Consider the following 24,976-nt stretch of genomic DNA (forward strand, 5'->3'; position numbering starts at 1 on the left):
TAGAGCACAGCTTTCCTGGAGCATGAGCTGTGATGCTCAGATACCCCCTCAGGTGAAGAGTTGAGTACTAAAAAATAGCAGAATTTTCTATTGGGTCGAGGATGCCTTATTTTGATCATGGAGGTCAGACACAGACATGGGAATTCCCCCAAGCTGGTTTATTTGCAGATTTGTACAGACAGTTTCTTTTTTTTTTCTTTTTCTTTTTTTTTCTTTTTTTTTTTTTTTTTTGGTAACAATCAGCCTGTTTTTTGTAATAATCTCATCTTGAAACTTGAGAGGAAGGGAATGTATGGGTGAGCAGCTAATATCAGTGAGTTCTGGAAACTCCCTTTTTATGGTCTCTCTCATTTAGCAGCTGTTATGATACTTTCATTGCATTAAAAACTTACTTTACAAGACTGACGATAAATTAACTTCATCTCTTCCAGTAAAACTAGCTTCAGATCACAATAAGTTTGAGAAAATAACTACTAAATAATATTATTATACAGACAACAGGGCTTTGATCTAATATATCATGAAAAAATAAAGCATCGGAGTTGTTATGATTGGAGAAGGCAAAGCTATTTTCCTTTTTCTTTACTGATATTCCCCTGGTTCAAATACTATTTTAAGAGTGTATATGTAGGATCTACTGACTCGTAGATGCAAACAGTGGTTTAAAATTAATTTGAAAATATCTCTTTATATGAAGCAATATATTTACTGATTTAAATCATACCCATCTGGACATGTTTATCAGAATCAATCCTGGTCTACTATAAGCCATTTGCTGCCATTGCCACCCACTGGCCAGGGACAAACAACCATCCTGTTACTGACCCAGATCAACAAATATCCTGATTAAACAGACACATCTTGCTACACATCCAACTGCTTCCTATTCAGCATTTTGCCTTTAACACAAAATCTGGCCAGCTTTATGCAAAACGTATTTACTGTTTTTATCTTTAAAACATAAAGCATAGTCTGGGAAGGAGGGGGCAGGGGAAGCCTGTTCTGCAGAACATGAACTCTGATCTATAGTTTTGTCCTTCTGTCATCTCGTTAAATGTAGTATCTAAAAACTGAAGGATGTCATCCTTTTATGTTTCTGTAAGATGAGATACAGTTTTGGTAATGCATAGTAAAATAATGAAACCTAATTACAGACTGTAGGGAGCCATTTTTTTCACATAAGGGTCAGCATATATGGTAATGCTTTGGATTAAGTATGAAATTACTACTGGACTGTAATAACTAACCTTGTTAATCTTTTCTCATTTTCTTAAGAGTAGATCAAAAAGAAATATTTCAGCAATCACAGCTTAATGTTTGAATCCTTCTCTGCGTTAATCAGAGTCCTTTATATACTGTGTTTGTGTGTGTTATTTTGTCCTAATATTACTAACAATTTTATTAATCATGTCTGTTGTTGTTTGGTTTACCACTTTCCTTCACAAATCATTTTAGGCCCCAATATTTAGGCCTTTTCTGAAAAACTGATACAAAAATTATTATTCTTAGAGGACCTGCCCTTCCCTTAAGTACCCATGAACAAAAGCTAAACCAGGCCCTTGGACTTCTCTTGCCTGTGCCTTTCAGTTCCATACCAGGTTCATACCACCAGTGCTGGGACAGCCTTCTCTACAAACGAAAGGCAAAGAAAGGCGATAATGTTTTGTTCTCTGCATCATTAGTAAGGGGGAAGGAGGAGAAGAACTTAGCAGAACAACTGCATCTTTTGTTTATAAGTTCTTCGGAACAATTCTGCCAGGCAGCGCATTTTCCCTCTGTTTCATTTGTCTTTGTTATTTTCCTATCTAATTAAAATTCTGCAGTCATGAAATTGTTGTCCGTTTGAGGTCACAAACAGCTTCTGTCCTAATGAAATATGAATTGCATTAGTTAATTGAATTGTGCACTTATTGTGTGTTGTGAATGGACTGAGCACACTTATATTCTTAACATATACTGAGCGTTTTATCAGTTTAGGCAGTGTGTGGACATAGAAAATGCTGCTATCATTCTTTGCATCACAATAGGGAGATTTAATTGGCAATAGATGGGACTAAGAAGTGTTTGTGAAGGACAAGAACTCTAAGATCTCATCCAGGCATCTGGTAGCCGGGATGAGATCGGCTCTTCAGTGGTCTGGGGTCAGGGCACAGTCCCGAGCGGAAAACTCAAATAAACCCTTATTATGCACGGTGTCTCTGTGATGTCTGTCAAGATAGGAAGAACCAAGGGGGAGTAACGAAACATCTGTGGCCTTCTGCAGCAGGAGGCTTTCTGGGTTAAATGAACCTTGTAATTGAAACCCTCAGTGCACAGTCCAGACCGTTCTCTTCCAGGGTCTGCCCGGTCTCTGTGCAGATACTGCCCCCACACCACTGGTAACACAAGCTGAGCTCTGGGGTCCTTTTCACAGCTGGGAGGTTCTTTCTTTGAACGGTGGGAAGGTTCACTTTAGGATGTTGAGGACCTGATCAAAGTCAAATGAAAGCATAGGAACTCTTTCTGTTGACCTCAGGGCTGTGGATGAAGCAGGTGCTTACAGGAAGTAAGTGCAGGCTCTGGCACTGAGCCTTTGCAATGTGTAAGATGGATGTTTTGCATTGGTAACCACTCAGTGGTGGACTCTACTAATGAACCAGAGTATTTTAGAGGATGGTTGTTAGCTGGGAAAGCAGTAACAGAATACTGAATTTAATTTCCTTGCATGGTTCTTGATTTTTCACTTAGTTCTTCAGACTGTTCAGCACTGTACATACACACACATGTATTGTTGTGCATATATATATACATATGTATAATATGCATATATATATACATATATGTATATCTCCAGTATTTAGGCATTAGATTTATTTACAGGCAAAAATATCTTTGGATTCTGCATAATACTTCTGTAAGGTAATAAATCTGAATATAGTACCTTTCAGATATCCTTGAGCTTGACAGGAATGGAGAGATACCTTTTGTCCTGTCAAATAGTGCCTCCCTTAGCTCGAAAGGGTACTTCATTCAACAGTAGGCTGAAAGGAAAGATAAGCAGTGTTCAAGTTGAAGGGTTGTTGAGAAATTTCTTCTTCTTCTTGTCATTTTCCGTTCAAAAACTGAGGAGAGATGCACACGGAAGTTTCTTTTGCTATAGCAAACTCATGCGGGAATGTAAAACCACTTAAGATAAACACAGCTAGAAATTGACTTGCCACAATACACAATTCCCAAAGGGAAATACCATGACCCTTTTTACAAGAGAAACAGAGAGGAGTGTCTGTGCTTGATCTCAGCAGGCATGGACACCCCATTTGTGGGGACTTCCCAGCTCTGCCCGCATTCAGAGGCACTTGTCATTTCCCACTGTGGGTGATCCTCCACAGCTGCAATAGCAATCACCTTCCAGGAACACTTCTCCATGGGCCCCAGACAAGCACTTTGTTGCCACCACCCACAGATGATGCGCTGAGACACAAAGACTAAATGAGGGATTCTGGTTCGGGTAGGTAGGCAAGGATTTTCCCCTGTATGCTTGATAGATGGGAAGAGAGGTTTCATGGGAGGGCAGTGTGGGAATAGCCACATTATGTGGCTGCTTCTCTGAATCACCTGGAAGAGTTTCTTTCTCAATCACTGTAATTACTGAACCTAAGGGGACCTGCCTCTGGGTGTAGTTGTTGCATTACAGAAGTGCTTCAAGCAGATGAGTTTCCTGCACTCCCCAGCTGTTTCAAGAGACTCATACCTGCTTAAACTTCTGACTGAGGAGTTTCCCACTTAGTGCCAATATCACTTGGTTCTTTCCTCTCTCTCTCTCTCTCTGAATTTATTGCATAGGTCACAGTACTGAGAGCTGTAGCTGAGCAACTGATGAATATCCCTGCCCGCATGAAAGGGTTCAGGAGGTGATTAAGAAGGAGTGGGTGTCTGTAATGGTTTGGTGAAGTCCTGACAGATTCACAGGCAGTGGGCAAATGACTGAGAGCGAAAGTGGTGGGATGGGGCGTGAAGGGTGATTGGCAGTGGTTGCTTAGTGGTCTGAAAAGGGGTGAGTGAAAGTACTTGGGGGAGGGCTGGTGGTGGGAACGACACTACTGTGTTACCCCATGGCACACTACAGATGTACAAGCTCTATTTTCCTCCATGAAGCAGTTTTGAAAGACTTGATGTCATTAAAAATGGTCACATACTTCTGTCTAAATTATATAATATAGTGCTGCATAATTAAGCAGGGGAGGAAATTAAAGAGATTCAAGGAAGGCTGAAAAATAAAAATAAACTGAGGAGTCCTCTAGGGAGAGTAGAGAAGAAGCAAAGACTGATAAACTCCTGCAGACTGATGTGATTTTGCTGTCTTCTGTAGCACCACCGTGTGAAGGGAGACAATCTGTGTCCCTGCTCCTACAGGTGACCTTCCATGAGGACACCTGTGGTCAGCCTGCCCCTCTGTCCCTGGCTCCAGCCACAGCATCCAGTTGCCCATCTGTGGCATGGTGAATCCTTTTCTGCCCCAGCACCACCAGCCACACTTCTGTGGCCTCTTCCAGCATTCACTCCAGCCTCAAACAGAGCAGGAATGCAGGGGTGGTCCTCAGAGCAGCCGGGAAGAGCGTCCTCCCCTGCTGTGATTAATTCAGTTAAAAACCCATGACTGACCCGTCAGAGTGCCTGTGGCTGGACAAAGGAGTGAAGGCAGCCCTACATAAACAGTAGCATTTTATACCCTGGCACATGGTTAAATTCTGTATTGTTACCAGGTTTTTTTGCTTCATTTTCAGCTAAGTAAGGACAGAACTATCTTTTTTTTCTTTTTGTTTGTTTTTTTTTTTTTAAATACAGCCCCTTCCATTTATGATGCAGTCATTATACACTGAATTATTATTCCTTCCATTTGGATAAAGCACGTGAACAAAATCTAAATTTTGTTCTGTTTGCTTTTTAGTTTTCATTAAATAGTTCATGAAAATGTTCCATGTAAGATTAAAAAATTTGCCCATTCTAAAACTTGGATTTGAACTTATTTTCTCAATCCTTCATTATGCCTTTCATTTAACTTACAGCATTTTTTAAATATTAAATAATACCATTCATTTTGCAGATAAAAAAATATTGTGGAATTTTTTTCTTAAGTTAAAGGTACTCTGTTGCTTGTATAGAATTTTTTCAAATTTCTATACAATTCTTACTTTAGGAATCCATGGATTTTGTCTCAATCAAAGTCTTTTTGTTTGATGAACATGAAAAAAGCTAGAAGGATGTCTTTATAAACACAAAAGGACACAAAATTTCCCTGCTCAGCTAATACATAATTATTTTAAATTGTCCATCTTTATTGGAATCATGATCAATCTAGCACAGACTGTGTCTGTGCCTGTACTGGGCACCACCTGCTTCAAATGAAGGCAAAAAAATGCCCCAAGAGGTGGATTTAAGATAATGTCATCTCTCACCCTTCCCACTGTCTTGTATAGTCCTTTTGAAGATCTCACACTAATCCCAAAAATCAGAGATTTATTTAATCCTTCAAACAAAAGCCTTTCATTATAATTATTATAATAATAACAACTATTATTACTATTATTGCTATTGCCACCATTATTATTACTACTACTTCCCCTATTATTTTGGACTGTTAATGGCTTTTGTTTACTGTAGAAATATTTACTTATTCTTTGAAGCTCACTAAACTCTCATCTCAGCATTCTGTAGCAATTATCTAATTTAAATACTTTATATAATAAGATGGTCTAATTGAGGATGGCATGCAAAAGTATGCTGTCTTACCAGCTTTGAATTTCCTGTCCTTCCTTATGTTATTGAAATCCCTCTATTTCTTGCTTGCATGATGAGGACAGGGAGTGTTGAATCTCCATCTGCACATTCTCTCTCCCTGTCACTCATTGACTCCTTGTTCAGTTAGATGGCTACATTCCCAAATGGCTTGTTCCAGTGCTCTCCCTATGGAAAAGTTTTCTGTGTTCTTATAGTCTTATTGCTCTACTCTGATCCCTGTCAAATAAAGAGTGCAGAAAATTTAAACACCAATTTCAGAATAGATTTCTTAAATTCCAACCGTTTTAATAAATTATTACCAGTGCAATGATTATTAATGCATAATATTAAGATTTTAGAAATGGGATCAGGAATTTAACTGATTTCCTCCATCCCCATCTAGACTGTAGCTTTGTAGTGCATTTCTCAGCCCAAGACTTCCAGTACTCATGTAGTCATGTGCCTAATTTCAGGCCACCAAGGCAGGAGGTCCCCACTGTGAAGCTCAGTCTACTCGTGTCTTCTCCTGTGTTTAGGAACCTAACTTGAAAGCGTATTTTTTGAATATTTAGGAGAGTGGGATACATTCCAGTGACAAGGAGAAGGGCTATACAGTACTGACAGCTGTTTGCCCAGCCAAAAGCCAAACGTTTTATTACCGCAAGCAAGTAGATAAAAAGACTGTAACTCTTATTTTGGCTATGGAGCTGGTTAACATATCTTACCTTAAGGACCCTTGATTTGACACAGCTTCTGCTTCTTTACTTTCAAATGTTCTGAAGTCCCACAAATGTCTGTGACAAATTGAGGAAGCTCAGAAGCTGAAAGGTCATTTGGAAGGGGAAGGGTGACTCTCAGGCGCGAGCTGGCCAAGGCTTTGCTTCAGGAAGGCAGTCCCCCTACGGCTGCAGAGTGGAGGGTCAGATCATCCTTCTCTGGCAGACAGCGTGACTCTTTGCAACTAAAGCTGGCTTTTGCCACTGCTCAGAATGAGACTGGTGAGGCAAACGCCCCCAGTTGTCCTCAGGAACACGGTCATGACGAACATGAGCTCAGCAAGCTTCTTAATTTCGGCCAAAACAATGGATATCATGAGGCACTGGATGAACTTTTCTTACCAGTAAGTAAGAGAAATTGTCTGGGAAGTAACATCATTTGGCTAGACAGAAAACTCTGGTCCAAGAAGGGCAAATGGCTTTGACTCAGCTGTTCCCAGTTTCATATGCAAGTCTGATGAAGCAGTGAGATCTGTGCCAGTTCTCAGTGTGGCCAGAACAGGCTGTGCAAGAAGGTGCTCTGGTTTGTTAGATAGAGAGTACAGTAACTGAGTGAAGGAGAGCCTAGAAAATGGAGAGGACCAGAACAGAAGTAGATCCTGCAAATAAGCCAGAAGTTATGAGCGTCTGGGGAACATATTAGTCAGATATGTCTATTAAAGACATCTGTATATATGGCAGCGTCTTGTGAATTCAGAGAACATGATGCCAGTTATGACCATTGGAGAGTCGTAATTTTGGTAAATGTATAAAAGGGAATTCAGGAAAACTGGGAATGTATCAGAAGAAGGAGTTGAATAGCATAACTATTTAGACAAATGTAACAAGCTTAAAAGCAAAAGAACAATCAGAGTATTTTGCCATGGAGAATGATTTTAATAGCCATGGGTGGTAGGGAAATGTAGTGGAAAAACATAATTACCTACCTACAAACTGTTCAGGAAAGAAAGACTGGGCCACGGAGGCAGAGGAAATACTCCTGTATAGAAGGATAACACGAACATTATTTAGCTGAAATGTAAGTGGGAAGGGCTGTGCAACTGAATCTCTGAAGACAAATAAATAAATGCTAAAGTAGAAATTCCAAAGCATTTTTACAACTTTTGAAAAGTAAAGACATTAGCGGGTCTTTGTTGCTAATATCCAGCTTAAGAAAAGGAAACAGAATGAGCATTGTTGAACTCAAAAGAATTGTTAACAGATTTGTGGTAATGGGGACTTGTGCTACTCCCCTAAGCCTGGCCAAATAAATCAGGAGGCACACAAATTAGAAGAGCAATTTTCTTAACACTTGACACAACACTAACTTGAAAAAGTGAGAGACAGAAGGAAGAAACTACTCTTAACGTGGGTATTAATCATAAACTGATTGTAGCTAACTCAGTGAGTACTAACACTTAGGTGTACCTGAAACCTAATTCGGTCTGGCAGTTCAGGGATTGAACTTTCACCTCTTTGAGGTGATGCTCTTTTTGTTTTCTTTAACTTCTGTGACATAAAGATGTATTTTAACATGTAAAAATTCAGCAAAGAGCAACTTCATCTTCCTGCTCCTAAATCTACACTTAAAAATTGACCAGAGGGGAAGTAATAAACACAGCTTTATGAGATGCTCCTCCTCCCAGGAGTGTGAAAGCCTTCAGAGAACTTCTCACATGGCTCAGCTCCTACCAGCTCCTTGATAGATCATACAGGTGCGCCGTGCCTTCCTCACAGGAGGTTTTTGCATGCAGCTCTCCAGCCATACAGTGCCCAGGTATCCCAGCAAACCTGGCATACTGGTGTTGGACTAAGCCTTATTTTAAGCATTCCTGCCCAATCCTTGCTTGCTTCTAGAGGACCACCACCTCAACTTGGGTTTCTTTGAGTCACAAGCTGGGTCTTGAGCTATCATTGAGTACTAGTCAGGGCCAGTCTCGCTGCAGGCTACTGCTGTGTCACAGCACAACCTTGAAGAGTCCCTTTGGCACGGTGCCTGCGGTGACTTGGCTATTACATCCACCTAGGCTACGCTCAGCTTTGTAGCAGCCAGCTGCAGTTAAAACCTGCTGGGACCATGGCTCAAGCACGATTAGCTGGCACAATGACAATCATGTATTTGTCTCCACTAACTTGGGCTCCATAGACAGGAATAAGCAATATACCATCAAGGAGAGGCATAAGCTGGGTACGGACAAATGCTTTGTGGAAGCTCTGAGAGGCAGCACCGAATGCCTGAAATTGAATAGTGAAAAGAGAAGTGATGAAGGAAGTAAGGTTAAACAGCCAGAGGAAGAAGGAATCACACAAGAAATGGCAGAAGAAACATGCACGATAAGGAAAGCGAGTACATGAACTAAGCATATGAAAAGCCCTCAAATGTGTGAAAGGAATGCAAATTCAGAGGTGCAATTTTGGAGTGAACACAGATGGCAAAATTAGACTGAGACCAACATACAAGGTCAGGTCGGTGTCAGAAGAGAATCCCTGACCCTTTCATGGTTCTTACATGTGTAGAGGGGCCATTTGGATAGGACAAAAAGAATGCAAAGCAGCAGTGTATTTTTTTCCAGTCAAAAGCCATCTATAACCTGTTCTTGAAAATGTCTTTTTTCTTCAAGCATAGTACATGACAGTACATTATGGCATTAGTACATGACGGTATCACTGGTGACAGTGAGAACAGTGGCCTGTAATGAATCAATAGATTTGTTTCATCTTTAACTAATTCGAACCTTTAATCTTCTTGCTTGTACAAATTATTCTTCTTTCAGGTCAAAGTATTAAATAGGCTCAAGAAGTAAATAAGAAATGCCATGGGGAACATTGAAATTAAAGTTTTCTAATAGTCAAAATCAACTTAATGCTGTGATTACCAGCTCAGTTCAGCTTCTTTCCCTCACCCCCCTCCCCCCAACTCCATGGCTAAAGCTGTGGGAGTAAATAGCTTAAAAAAGGAAGGCGCTTTGTTTTTCTTTTGGTTTCTTGATGGTTGTGTTTTTATAGATGGAGGTTGAGGGTCTTTGTATTTTAACATTTCTCACTATGGACATACAGGAACTTTTACAACACAGATACGAAAAATAGCCCAAAACATTGATCTGCATGTTCTTCCCTATGTTTCATGCCTGGTTTGCGCTCTACTGTGTGCCCCTGTTGCTGATGTATCTGACTTTTTTAGGGATATAAGTTACACTGGTGTGAACCCTTCTGCAGACAAAATCTTGCTGATACAACTGTGTCCCACCAGCACAACATATTTCAGTTAATGAGTCAGAACACACTTTGATATCAGTATAAATGGTTCCTCCTGGGGGGAGGATTGCTTCTTTACTGTTAAAAGCACAGATAAGTTCTGAACTTTTCTCTTCCCTTACTTGTTCTTAAATCAATCAAACCCATACCTATTATTTCTCATTCAGAAAAAATACACTTTTTTTTCATCACCTTTTTGACTGCTAGTCCCTGTCTGTGTTCTTGCTTCAATCCTATGGTCATCAGAAATGGGTATATCTAAAATCTTCTTGAAAGCAGAAGTTTTGTTTCAAGTGATGGTAACCACAGGATCAAACACTTCCAGTCTTAAAAGAAAAAGAAACAAAACTGACTCAAAAGTTTGAAGCTAACAAATGGTTTGTAGCTGGCTGAGACACTTGTATTTAATATTGAGGAAGCAATGGCTTTCTGGTCTCCAGTGGAGCATCTCCTAACCAGACAGACAGGCACACAACGAAATGAAGTCTTAATGCTGAGAACTTCTTGAGAACACTACAATAACATTCTGGCAGGCTGGGCTCCCTTGGCTCATGCATTCACTGCAATTTGAATGTCTCTTTCATTTTAGCATGTTGCTTGGCAAATTTCCCAACCTTACATTATCTGGGAAAGGAAGACAGGAGAAGCTGGTATGTTCAGCAAATCTTTGAAGAAGCTTCTTTGCAGTTTGCTTGTAGCAAAAGTGTGGGCTGAAAAAGAGTGTAGAAGTGTCAGGACTGCAGCTTTAGCTAGCTTGAAAAGGGTTTATCTGACTTGCATCCAGGCATCAAGATGCTCAGATACCACAGCAATGTGTGTGGTATAAGAACCTAGATAGAAGATGATTAGATAGCAAATCAGACAGAATTTTGCATGTGATTTCCTGGGTTTGTCTAAACTTATAGCAGCAACAGTTAATTTTAGGAGGTTATGCAGGCAGCTTCTGGGTGGGTTTATGACACTTATACATTGGATTCTAGCCATAAAGAGCCAGCTGAGAGTTACCACTGTGGCAGGAAGCCCCTGTTGATGTGAAACTGATGGAAACCATCTTTGGGCCTTCCCACTTCAAGCTAGGAACAGGAGATACTGGTGATGGAAGATCTAGGGGGAGAGGAAGCCTTTTGGCAGCAATGGCAGAACTCCAAGGAAAAGAGCATCGAGATGTACAAGGGACATCACCCTTAGAGGGACAGAAGCAGGAGGTGGTTGCACACAGGAGTTACTTGTGGTCATCCTCTAGATGATTGCTGCACCTCCTTCCAGATCTAGTGCCTCTCCTTCCACCACACATGAATTCTTCAGCTCTTGTAATCACTTCCTCTGGCTCTTAAGCAAGGGCAGCTCTTTAATTGCAGATTAATGTGTTAATGAAAATCTTGAGGCTACATTGAAGTGACTGGGCAGGAGAGGCGAGGCTTTCAGCAGCAGCTGCTGGCACAGGAGTCACAGCCCACGCTGCTCTACGGGGAAGGCAATGCCGTAAGCAGGAGCAGGATCCGTCATTTTTAATCCGGTAGTGCCTCGGGGCACATCTACAGGGCAGCGCTGCACAGGGATTCTGGAGCTGCCTCTGAGCAGTGGTTGTGCTAGTTTCACAGCAGGAATATTCAGTCTGCCTGGAGTGCTATTCTAATGTACCCTCAGTGTTTGCACCCCTATCCCTGACCCTGAGATAGCTTGATGAGTGCAAGGTGAGCTCCCTCTTTCCCCTCGGGAGAACTGCGCTCTGCCGTGTGCTCCCACCTGCTCTTAGAAGTATTAAAAAAATAAGTTATTACATTTATGAAGGACTTTATATCAATTTTGATCTGTGGTTTCTGATCTGTGGGGTCTTATTTATTCTAGAAATTGGGAAAGCTTTCAAGGCCAATTTCATAGGTGATGCTTTTTTGTTTCCTTGGCTGACAGTCTTGATTTTGTTTAATATTCTTTCCTTTGAGTATCTGAAATTTTGCATGAAATTTCTACTGACTTGCAAACGCCAACACATGGAGTAATTACCAATCTTTCCTGCCTAAGTTAACAGCATTCTCCTTCCTTGTGCTCTTAGTTCAAGGTCACAATGATAGAATTTAATCCTTCATGAATTTTCATCTGACTTGCTGTCCACAAAAATTGTTGATTAAAAGATCAAATTTCCATTGGCATTCTCCCTTTCAAAGGATGTCAACAGGAAATATAAATGTGCAGTCCTTTGTGAATGATCTGCAAGGACACGCAGGCTTATGAGAAAAAAAAAGCAGCAGTTAGCTAAATCCTTTAGTTTCTGTTTTGAATGACTGGCCATAGGAATGCAGGCTAAGCTGTATTTCAGCTGTTCCCAAGGATGTGTATGTGTAACTTGTTGATAGTGGTTGGTACATCAGGCTCCAGTGACAGCTACGTGACCACTCCGATGATCACTGTCCTGTAGCAGACCCAGCCCCTGCCTCCCCTCAAGAACACCAGGCATGAAAGAAAACAAAGAGGGATCTGTTTATTCAGAGGACTGGCACTCGTACCTCCTGCTTTTTACTGAGAAAAGAGAGATCCTAGGTCATTTCAGCTCTCACTCTATTCTCCCAGCAGCCATTAGGTTGTAAGGAACTGCATGACTTCCTCCAGCAATTGATGTGAATTTCTGATACCTGGGAGAGCTGAGACTGTTGCCATACAAGGCCTGTGGGGAATCTGATTGATAGGAGCAAAACTCAACACCCAGAACACCGGCTTACTTCATTGGGAGCTACCCATTACCAACAAAAAGAGAGGAAAGCCCACCACAGTCTTAAAGCTTCAGCATTAGGTTTTTAAAATCTTACCAGTGTCCAAGGTATATATCTTTCACAGTAAAAATTACTTGGAGTGTGCTGTGAATGCACAGACATAGATCAGTGCTGAACATCTGGTTAAAATAAATTACAGTCTTATTTTGCAAATAAAAATTCCTAGGGTCTACATGACAAAGTCTGGCCAGCACAACTATCTCATGGGGAAAAAATCACATCCCTAGCCTACAAAGATAGCTATTTTGGCATGATTCCCTTCCCCACTATGTAGACTTACGTAGACTTAGACCAGAGAGGAGTCCTTCTGCCAGTGTAACTCACATTGTTTGGGAGGTGCTTCCACCATGCTGGCAGAGTGCTGCAGCTGGTATAAGCCATGTTTCCATCAAGGAATATGGCCAGAACAGTGACACCAGCAAAGCCCCTGGAGTACTTAAAGAATAGCATTTTTTCTCCTGCTACCAGTGTCCAATATTTTTCAGTTTTAGAGTTTTTTGCTAAAAGGAAATATGCAGAATTTGTGCCCTTTCTTACATCATCAAGACATTATTTCTTGTTACAGAAGAATTAAAGTATAGATATGGATAGGAGGTGAGTTGCCTTCCAACATCCTGGAGGTGCTTTGAATAGGAGAAGATCCCAGTTCTCCTGCAGGATGCCTGTTGTATGTTTTGGTGTTGGTTTTGGAGGTCGAGAGGTTTGCCTTTTATTAGGTCTTCATATTTTGGCTTTGTTGGGTGGCATTTAAATAAATTTATTGGTCATAGTTAATGAATTACAACTGTGTATGCAAATGAATTTGAGCTGTTTTGAATAGCAAAACAAAGTCCTTTACTCTGTGACTTGGCTTGTATTCTTACACTCTTACTGGTCCTTTTTTTTCAAGTGGTCCTTGTTAGCTCTTACCTGATAACATTTACCAAAGGACTTTCTGGATGAACCCAAAAATGGAAGATTTACCAGCCCACTTTAACCTATGGGTCCCCCCATCTATAAGGCAAGCAATGCATAAAGCTGTCTTGGCTTAAAATTTCAGCTTTTTTGACAACAGTTTTCACCTGTCCCCCTTAGTTCATTTTGCTCAAATTTCTAATTGCCTCAGTCTGTGCAGACTCTGTTCATTCCTTTCCCTGTTCCTTCACCCTTAGTTTCTCTACCAGAGAAACGTTTTTGTGCAAGTGGTGTAAAGGACAGAAAGGACGAAAAGTGGGATGGGGGAAGGCACCCATTTAAAAACAATCTCTTCTGAGCAGAGACCTTCCCCTTATTTTAATTTCCCATTACCACATAGCTGTGAATTGATGAGAACATGGTGCGAGACACCAAGAGGCCCCATTCTCACATGCACCACATTGGAAGGGGAGGATTTTCAGCGTTCCATCAGGTCAGGACCTGTCTGCCTCCCACAGCTCCTGGTGGGAGGCCTAACTTAGGAAATGGCAAAAGACAGAAATGACCAAAAAATGCTGCCTCTTCTCTACCTCAAATAAGGCTTTTTCAGGTGAGCAGAAATGGTCTGAGCCGCTAATGAGGTGTAGGCTGCCAAAGAAAACACATGGGCAAATTCATATTTTCCAGGTGGCTGGTGGTAGAAATGTAACTGTCCATTGAAGTCTGCAGCATGGCCCTTTTTTGCACTTACTCATTAAATTACGGATTTATCCTGAGGTTACTTTAGCATAATGTTAGCTGTGTTGTCTCACAGGCCCTGTAAATCAGTTGCTTGTCACAGGATTTATGAAAAAAACAAGTGCCTGCCTCAAGTCACACGAGGATTGGGTGGCACTTCTGCATGGCCTCTTGCTGCTGGAGCACCATGGAGCACCATGGAGCACCGTGGAACAGCCAGGCCACCACTCCAGCTCTGTGCTACTCTTGCTCAATGCTAAGCACGAGTTTGTCAAGCCAAAGGAGTTTGGATCAGAACTGAGTGTTGAAACAACAAACATGAGATGGAGCATATCCCTGAGGGATGTTAAAACAGGCAGCAGAACAACGCATGACTGGTCCCTCGTGGCGCAGTCGATGGGACAGCCTGCTCAGACCAGTTGGATTTCACCCGTCTGGTTCACACGTGCACTCAGTCTTTTCTGTCCAAGGCCACCCTGATCCAGGTCCCTCCCCAGGCTGACAGCTTTGCCACCTTGCTGTCCTCTCTCTGCCTCTGCTCACAGCTGTGCCTTGAGGCCGGCACCGCTGGATGTGCTGGTTAAATGAAAGCCTTGGTGGCCTGAAGGACAGACACTGTGCCACAGCTCCCTGAGCACTTGTACAGCAGCTACTTTCATTTCCCATTTCCCAGGCAGTTACGTGATTTAACTCTTCTGTGGCTGCTCAAGAGCAGCCCAGGCAGCTGGAGCAGGCAGGGAATGTACTGGGGGATGTGTTCACATTTCCCTCTGCTGTCAGTGCAGCACCCATTGTAGACAAATCTTCAGAGCTGTGCTTTTAAATTAGCTGGGCTATTTGCAGGATAAGGGTACTCATATCGAAAGCCAGTTAGAAACAAGACAGAGAATTTAAGTAAGATTTAGGGAAAAACAGGCGTGCATTGACATTCAAGTCCATTTTGTCATTTTTTTTTTAAGCCATTCTTGAAGATTTGACAAGGGTCTTAATGCATCCAGCCTCTTTTCAGAGGATGCAGGTATAAGAGCAACGTTGCAGCGCGAGATAAGTCTCCCCAGCAGCTCTGTGACACTTGCTCTCTTCTTCAAAGGGATTCACAGATCCACAAATGGATGTCACTAAATTTACTGTTGCATGGGAATGTAAACTCTTTAGAATGGGTTTGATAATTTGGGGAAGAATATGGCCCACTAATGACTCGGTTTTAGTGCAACTGAGATTCATGTGTGGGGACACATTTGTTTCCTAGGGAGAACAAACTCTAGCACTCCACGTAAGATACCTTCATAAAATGAAACAAAGCAGCAAATTATTTGAGCAGGAGTATCAACCTACAAAAGATCTCAAAATTGTGAAGGATCAAATAGAGCAGCTTTGACTGTGTTGTTTGAACACAGTATTTTGTCCAGAAGGCCTTCTTGCCTTCTTTTTCTCATAATTGCTAATAGTGCTCCCTCAGAGGTGGCACCCATCAAATACCACCAGCTAGCTGCTGCACTGACATTACAGCTGTTTTCCTAATGCCAGAAATACCTCATTTTATAGTGTGGGCCTTTCCAGGAATAAGAGAACGAGGCAGCCTCCATTAGGTCTGGGCTTTTGCATATTGCAGAACCACGTCTAAATGAATTAAATAGAGATGCCAAGACTAAATTACTGAAACAGTTCTCATGCTGACTTGGTTTGACAAGAATGTGGCCTAGTCTGAACACCGGATGGATTTCCATCCAAGCTGAATGATCAACACCTTACAAATCCTGTGTTTAAAGATGTGGCCTGACTATTTCTCAAAGCCTGGATTTACCCTTCATCCCACAGGCGTCTGGAGAAAACCTACCTGCCAGCAGGGTCACTCTTTAGGAGCACAGACAGGAGGACTAGTCATCACCATTACTGTAACTAGTCACATTTATATATTTCTAAGCCTATGCATCACTTTTCATGAGCAAACCTAACCACAGTCAGTCCTTGCTCCTTAGATGTCTCCATTTGACCGACATGTTTAGTCAGTCATGCATTAATGTCCACTAATAGACATGTTTAGTCAGTCCACTAATGTCAGTTCACAGAGCCTTACAGTGAGAGCCCCAAAATCACAGGCTCACTGATGCAGGAATTTATACAAATAGATAGTAAGGACAAGGAACAAAGTTAGGCAAGACTACTGTGATGAAAACGAGTTTTGTTCAAAGTCAGAAACCTCAGACGACACTGGAGAAACAAAATTAAAAATTGTGTGCAGCCAGCATCTAATACATCAGCTGCAGACTAAGACTGTGTCAGGTCTTGCAGAAACAGAGAATTCAAAACAGAGTCATAGAATCATAGCAGGTTGGACAAGACCTCTAACATCATCAAGTCCAACCATTAATCTAGCACTGCTCTGTTCACCGCTGAACCGTGTCTCCAAAATAGACCCAATTCCTACCACGAGCAAAGGTGAAGAGGGAAAGAAAAAAACCCTGATGGAAATCAGTTCAGGGGTTCACATGCCAAAGCCACTCCCCAGGCAGGTTCTTTTTCCATGATCAGCAGGGTTTGTGTAGTGACACCTTCTTTTCCTTCCCATTATAATTTGCTAATGTGCACCTGGCAGGACTACCAGCATGTCGGCACTCCCGGGTGTAAAAGGATATCGGCCTCTCTAAAGATACGGGCCTTGTGAAACACCACACCTCAGCACAGCACAGCACAGCCAGGGGCTGAGCTGCCCTTATTTGTACTCACTACTTAGGCTTGCATGAAAGACTCATAAACTCTTTGGGAAAAGAACAGTCACACATTTGTCTACTTTTTGTGTTCCAAGAACTTTTCTTGTTAGCTGCAAGATGACATTTTAATGAGGTTTCACGGCATAGAAAACATGGGACGATTTAACCAGCTCTGTCCACCCCCTCCCTCCCTCCCTCCCTCCCTCCCTCCCCAAACTCTTTCTGAAATGAGTTACCATGCAGGAACAAAAGCTTTTATGAGAATTTATGTCATTCGTGTGGAGGCAGGGGTGAGGTAAAAGTCATTCAGCTGCCAAACTTTGGCATCAGAGTGTGTGCTATTCCCTCTCCTGCCCCGTAGTGCATGGCAAACTGGCCTTGTTCAGACCTGTGCAAGTTTCTTCAAAATCTGGGGGCTAGTGAGTGTTTGTTTGTTTGTTTGTTTTGGAGTCACAGAGAGGGCAGTGTAAAATAGCTGCGAGGCAATTCCCGTACAGTAAAATGGAAGTCTCTCTGGCTCTTCATTCAATACAATGTGGCTCAAGAGGATATCCTGCCAAACCAATGATAACGAGGGAAATAAAGTCACTTCCTCACCAGCTGTTTGATTCAGGTAGAAAAAGGAAGCATTTACTTCCTCATGTTCGCTCTCCCTGCCGCCCCCTCGGGCAGAAATGCCAGGCAGAAATGCCGAAATTGCCTTCTCCCTCCACATTTTTGGTGAGGAGCTGTCAGATCCATAATGCTGCTCTGGACTGAGCCTGTGGGCAGCACGTCCTCCTCTGTGGCCGAGGAGCTGTGCCTTGCCTCTCGGGCTGGGGTGCAAGCTGAGCTGCGGAAGGACCGAGGCTGAACAAAATTGGCTCATTCCACAAGCAAAGAATGCCCGTGTAATTAATGACATTTGTTTCTTGGATTAGAGCTGCCGAATTTGGGCCAGCAGAAGAGTGGGATAGTGTGATCTCTTTGTTTTGAGACTGCCCTGACTCAATGCACTATTACACCTCCTAATCCTCCCAGAGTGACGAACTTCACTTCTGTCCTGGGCTCCCTGCAAATCCCTGGAACTCTGGCCAGGAACATGCTCTGTCCTCCCTACATATAGTCCAATGGGCAAGAAGGCAGTGAGGGGTGCCCTTGGGGCAATCCTCATGGCTTCCAATCAAAGGTGAAGCAGGCATCTCAGGGGCTTTGGTGCCTAAGAGGAGCTCAGGCAGAGCATCTTTCCCTTCCCCACCACCACCTTTCTTGCTTCACGGAAATAGTCAACACAAATTTGCACAGTAAATCAGCAACAGACTGATTTGACTTAATAAAAGCTTCTTAAGAAATGGCTTTTTAAAAAGTTACAGAACTCAATGAAGAGTTCTTTTCCATATAATTTTTAACAGCCCTGATATAATTTTACATCCAGGATATAAGTTCCCATTAAATTTTGATGGTCTTAAAAGCAAGGTCTGCAATGATTTTCTTTCCAATTGTGTAAGACTTCCAGAAAGGTTGACCAAGCCAGAACTTGCCTCAGTCTATTTGCCAAGGAGACCCTTGCTTTCATTATAAAGAGTGCTTTTCAAAGGACGTGAAGTGTTTCAAACAATTTTCCTAATCTTATTTATTTTAGCTGAGATTCTTTTATTTTAAACAGAGCAGTTTAGGTGACAAAAATCCAGTGACAAATACATGGGTTTACAGAAGACAAAACCTTATGAAAGGTTAAAATTCTGTTTAGGGTTCTCTTTGTGCTAAAATAGTTTTCAGCAACGGGTCATACTTCCCTCCTCCCACCCCCCTTGTTTTAGTACATAAAATGGACATGTGTTTATTTAAAACAGGTTTGAAACTTAAACAAATAGTGACAGGCTGTTCAAACAAGCTTCGGAAATAGGCCTAATCAGAATGTTTGAGAAGGGGAGGGGGAACGATCATAAAGAGCTACTTGTAATATATAGTGCAGACACCATTAGGTTGGGTTCATGTTATTGTTGTAATAATCTCGGACAAAAAAGTACTGCATGCTGCACATTTTTTGTTAACATTCCTTTTTTTGAGCCATAGGTTATGCCATATTTTTGTCTGGTGTCCAAGTTTTACTGTTCTCCTCTGTCCATCTCCATACCCAGTACCAGAAGCTCTATGGAATCATTGGAAATGGTCTCACAGAAAAACTGGGAGGAATGTTCCTGAACTGGGATAGAAGGGAAACACAAAATACACTCATTTTGATATTGATACTGCATATGCATACACTGTCATGAATATACAGAAGTGAGACCTTCCCCACAGAAAGAAACCATGAAAACCTTAACATTTAAATGTTTTCACATGACTTGTGTTTCCATGAGTTTTTTTTTTTTTAATTTCCTCTCTTTTTGACCCATAATAATATCACCAAGTGTTGAACTTTACCCTTGTTGTATTTTTATAAGTCCGATCTTGAACTCCCTATACAGAGAAGGCTCCCGTGGAAGTCACTGAGCCTATACTGGTGACAACAGGATTTAGCCCAGTCTGTAACGTTTTAGGATATTGTGTTACTTCATAGCCTTAAGGAGAAATAAAAGCAGCTTTCCAAAGAGCTGCACAGCAAACTGAGTGTGCTTTTTCAGCTCTGCAACAGCACAGCAGAATATTAAGGCCAGAGTTTGCAAATGTCTATGTCAAAAAACAGGCAGCTAAGCAAAAGTTGCCAATTTCTCTCTGAAATGAAGAGATTGCATTAAAACATTCTATCCTCCCCACAAAAGGTTAAGCTGTTTTCACTTGAGAATATACCTTTGGAAACCCAAGTTGGAAAATGATTGCCTAGAGGAACAAGCATTGAGAAATAGCAAGAGGCAGACGTGTTTTCACGTCACTCGCTTGGCCAGAGCCTGTGGCTGTTCTGCTATCAAGCCTTACCTACTTACATCCACTCTGACCTATAAAATGCACCAATATTACTTAATGCAATAACACATTTTGGAAGCAAATATCTATTATTTATTTGAATCTCACTCAGCGTCTAGTGAATAGAAGTCAGAATATTAAAAATCCTTACACGCCCTCTCCTGGTAAAACCACAGACGCGCCTCTTCTGATGATAACTGGAGATGCCTGATGAGGGAAGCTAATTTTACTACAGAATTTGATTGTCATTAACTCAGTTGGAAGGTTTACATTAATAATGGACACCTTTCTCTCCTCAGTTTCTGCTGTAAACCATAACAATATATGCATTATTAGAAGACAGATATGCATTATTAGAAGACAGGTCAACTCCTAGCATAATAACATTGCAAAACAGCTAAAGACACTATAACTTTAATAGAGAATGTGATCTTCTACCAAAAATGGGAAGTCTGGGGTATTAAAAGTAGAGATAGAAACTGTCACGTTAGATAGCTGTTTCATGGGCTTATTGCAATAGCTTGGGAGCAGACCTTAATTGGCAGCACAGTAAAAGAGTTGCCATAAATGATGCTATCAGTTTTGTCACATTTTTAAAGTCATTCAGCTTGGCTATTTACTGCTTTCGTGCCGTACAGTATGATTTATCTGTCTCTGAGGAATGCCCTCAAGCGTCATGCTCATTAGGAATTGTTGCCTGAAAGAAAGGCATTACGTGCCGAGTATCACCAATCCAGTCATTAGCCCAGTCAAATCCCACTGTATTTATGAGTCACAAAAACTTTATCTTTGCTTCTTGAACAGCATTTCCATTTGGTGCCTACGTGCACGACCAGATTTTCCTGGAGCACTGGACCACGGCATCACCCTCATTGGTGACAGTTGTGAAAGATTATCATAGGTATAACACAACCCTAACACCTTCAGTTCATATGCAAGAAACATCTGTGGCTACTACACAAAGTCTTCTGAGCCCATCCCCAGGGAACTAAACAAATACTGCCTTATTTTCAATGAAGCTGACCTGCAATATAGATGCTCCTTATCCAGTGGAAATGAAAGATTTGGAGAATGAAGGTTCATCTACTTCCTTTGTGTGTGTTTGTATAGACAACATTTAGGACCCAAAATAGTGGTAACTTATATTTTAAAATGCTGGTTCTGTCTTTTCTATTAGACTGGGTGTGCCTAAAGCAGAAGTCACAACCATAAGTAATCTCAGTAATATTTATAAAGAAATAGGCAGGAGAACTTTTTTTTTCAGCACACAAAAGAGACCTCCCAAATCACTATTTTAATAAGTTTGTGTGGTCTTCTTGTGCCAGCGGGATTGTTGGGTGATCCCTGAGGGTGAAGAAGTTGCCTCCCTTTCCCCATTCCCCTTGTCCCCCCAAAAAACCAGTAAATGCAATTCTGATATTCCTTTTCTCACTATTTCCCCTTCTAGGATGCCTTTGTGGAGTTGTATGGCAATGGTATGAGGCCTTTGTTCGATTTCTCCTGGATCTCTCTGAAGACTATCCTGAGTCTGGTTCTGGTGGGAGCTTGCATCACTCTTGGCGCTTATCTCGGACATAAGTAGAGTCACCCAGTTTATTGTGGATTACAAAAGTCTTTCAAAACAACAAAATAATATTTTTTTTTCTGTAGCACAATGATATTTTATGAGCAAAGCAACTTCCCAGCGAAAGATTAAATCAGCTATTACTGCCAAAGGAAATATCATTTATTTTTACATTGCCGGAAAATTATTTATTAAAAGATATTTACATTTTAACCTGCTATTTTCAGAACCTCAGCAAGTTGTACCTGTCATCACATCATGTTGTTATTCTTAACTTTAATGAGCCCCAGAGTATTTTACGTTCTTTTTTTTTTTAATTAATGCCGCTGGCTGGATTATTTTATCTCTGAAGAGCAAATATACTGACAAAGACCTACCTGCTTACACTTACAAGGGCAGTTACTTGAGCTGCTAAAAACTGCCAAATTGTGTTGAATTTCCTAGCATTTTCTGGGAGGGATCTGAGAGACAAGGTCAGCATGAACAAAGTTCTCACCCTGTCCTGCTGGCAAGAACTGACGTAGTAAACAATTCAACATGGTACATATGTGGAGTCAAGACAGAAACTTCTTGAAGGACACTCTGCTATCCCTACAGGAGAACAGTTGGAAATATGGTTGCCTATGCCTTTTAAACATGTGTTTTCAAGTTACCATCACATCATAATCACAATACCCACATAACACGTCAACTTTTCTTTTAATAGAAGTGTGAAGTTAAATCTTTGGGGCTCGCAGGAAATTGATGTTCCAATGATTTTCTCAGCAGCAAAATGTTTTTTGTGGCTACTGACACAGAAAGATCAGGAGACCTTAAGTGCCTGCTTCAACAGAGCAGAGCTGGAGTCTGAAGTCCTGACCTGTGTCCCACTTTAGTGGGCCTCATATCTGCAACTAATCCTGCTTACTTACAGAGTTCCTCCGGGGGTTTGAAACCAATTAGATGTGGTCTCTAAATCCCTGAAAGTTGAAAAAGATCTTAATTTTATTTGGCAAAAAGCAGACCTCAGCTAAGTTACAGATTAGCTCTGACTATCCTTGTTTATCAAACTGGACACCAAAATCTAGTTCATATTCATAACAGGAAAGGAAAGTGAGATTTATCATCCTGCCCCTCGCCCTCAAAATATTTTCATACGAATAGTCTCCTAAGACTTTCTACAGAAGAAAAGCTGATGAAGAAATTCAAAATCCTCTCTCTGGACAGAGACTCTTTGACACCTCTCTTGTGCAGGTGCCTACTGTCATCTCAAGTGAAAATAGGGTGAAGGGAAAGGGGGAGGGGGAGGCGTGAAGTCATCTGCTCCTGTTACAAAACGCAAGGCATGTGAAATTAACACAGAGTACATAACACAGTCTTATAAACAGACCTGTGTTCAAAGCACGGCTTTCCCTGAGCTCGACGGGGGCCAGGAGTCCCCTGGAAACCGAAGACTCTGAAGCATCGAGTCCCAGGGGCTGCTCTGAGGCATGGAAATGTCCAGCTTCAAATGTTTTAAATCCTGCGCTTCTATTTTTGCTATGAAACTTTTGAAATGTGGGATTTGTGGGTAAATGGATGTCCAGATATAAAAGGAAAGTTTGCAAAGCTCTGGATAAAATGTACCGTACAATACATAAGTGCTCAAAGGGTGAAAAACACACAATGAATAAACTGTAGCTCCAACCTCAAGATTTCAGCTGAATAACTTTGTGGCATTATATGCAAAATATCTCCAGTAACTCGGGAATGTAATATGTTCAATGTTAAGGCTGTAGTTGATATTGTGTCTTCAAAGCTGCTTTTATGTTTGGTTGGTTTTTTTTTAAGAGTTGTACATCTCAGCATTTTTACTGCTATTTAGTTGTGGCACCTACACTTTGTATGAGCAAAGATGGGGCAAGCTTACATTTCAGATTTGAAATTACTTTTTTATAAAAACGTAGAAAGGAGATAATTCTAAGAGGACAAAAATGTGAACTATGCTTGATTAAAGGAAAAGGAAAAAATCCCATCATCAGACAGTTAGTACCTGCAGTGCTTTCAGAGTGCTTCTCTAAAAAGTGGGCATGGTCATGTAGGGGTTTTATGTAAAATATTTCAAATCAGAGGAACTGAGGAATATTGTGGATTGAGTGTGGGCTTTGTTTTTTATCTCAGCTTACAAACTGAATTTGTTTGCAGCCAATTGCACAACTGGAATTGGCTGCTATTGAGCTTATGTTTCATTTCACAATCTAGTCTTCGTTTCGATTAGTGCCCATATGCCCATTAAAGTTTATGAACTATTAGACCTCAAATTGTTTCAACATTGTTTGTTTTATTAAAGGTTTACATTGTCAAAAGTAGTAAAAAATATCAATTCCAGTGCTGCTATAATACCAGGATAATTTGAATGGGGTTTTGGTTTTTAATACCTTCCAATGGCTAAAGTTTTTTTAAGCTGCTTTAGAAATAATATGAAGACGACACATGATACACAATTAAATGAATACTGAGGATTTTGTGTTCTGTTGTGTCTACTCACTGGACTTCCCAGTGTATTTCTTAGTACCAGGCAAAGAGAAGAGTCATGATGACTGTTGATGATTTTATTTTATTAAAGAGCTGATGGAGTTTTCCCATCCTGACTGCAGAATAGTACAGTATTGTGGCTGCATTAGGTATAATGATAGTTGATAATACATTTATTAAGAAAACATTTAGAAACATTGAATGTATATAAAAGCTTGAACTTCTTAAATAAAATCCTCTCTTCTCACTCCTGCATTTCTTTTGCAATAATTCCTGTCTTTCCTACTCTTCATTACATTTCCATGTAAGATTTTTTTCCTCCACAAAATGCCTTACAGACTTCCACGCTCAAAGACTACGCTTCAGTGAAAACCCATCCTCTGTCACTGTGTATGCACAGACATCTGACCACTCCCACCATATCCATATTGTGAAAGGGGGAAAAAAATTAAAAAGAGGGACACTTCTGAAGTGTTTAGGTATAGAGAACCAGAGATTAGAAAGGAAGGAAGAGGTCAGAAGTGGAGGGAAATAGAGAGATCACTGAACCATCTCCCTGGTTAAAGATGAGTGCTACTTGGAATTTGTTTATCTTTCATCCTTTCAATTGAAAAAGGATGATATAAGGGCAGAGAAAAAGCTTGCAGAGACCCCACAATTATTTTTCTCTATAGAACTTTGTTAATACCTTTTAAAAACAGCAAATGCGTAGGCATCAAAGAGAAGTACTGGGTTTTGCTATATTCAGCTTAGGTGTCTTTAATTCTTTTTCACTCTATTTTTTAAGAAAATAATGAAGACAAGTATTTTGCTTCTGAAAAAATAATCTGTAGGATCACCTGAGATCTGTCATAAATCAGTTACTTAGGAATAGATGAAAAAACTGCGCAAAAGTATTCTGAAATTAGAGGTGATACAGAGAACATTTCTCAATGGAACAAGCACTGGATCCACCAAAGGATTAATGGGGCTGTTGAGGTAACAGGGATTTATAGAGAGAGATGAGAAAGGGAGCTGGAAGATACGGAGAATGACATTGGTATGTAAGAAAATCTTCAGTTTCGCATGTTGCAGGAGTTCACTCAAGATGGTCTGAAAATAACTGTTAGCTAAAAGCAGCTATGTGTGCACTACATGGCTATGATTACTAAAAAT

General features: G+C 41.0%; 1 protein-coding gene across 1 annotated transcript in view; it reads left to right on the plus strand.

Moving 5' to 3' along the window:
- BCL2 (BCL2 apoptosis regulator) overlaps positions 1-24,069 on the plus strand; it is a 95,016-nt gene extending 70,947 nt beyond the window's left edge. Inside the window, exon 2 of the mRNA XM_014275857.3 lies at positions 21,212-24,069. Coding sequence (XP_014131332.1) covers positions 21,212-21,346 — 135 coding nt within the window. The 3' untranslated portion in view covers positions 21,347-24,069. The remainder of the gene's footprint in view (positions 1-21,211) is intronic.
- Positions 24,070-24,976: the final 907 nt, after the last annotated feature.

Source organism: Zonotrichia albicollis, chromosome 1 (assembly GCF_047830755.1).
Source record: "Zonotrichia albicollis isolate bZonAlb1 chromosome 1, bZonAlb1.hap1, whole genome shotgun sequence".
Taxonomy (NCBI): domain Eukaryota; kingdom Metazoa; phylum Chordata; class Aves; order Passeriformes; family Passerellidae; genus Zonotrichia; species Zonotrichia albicollis.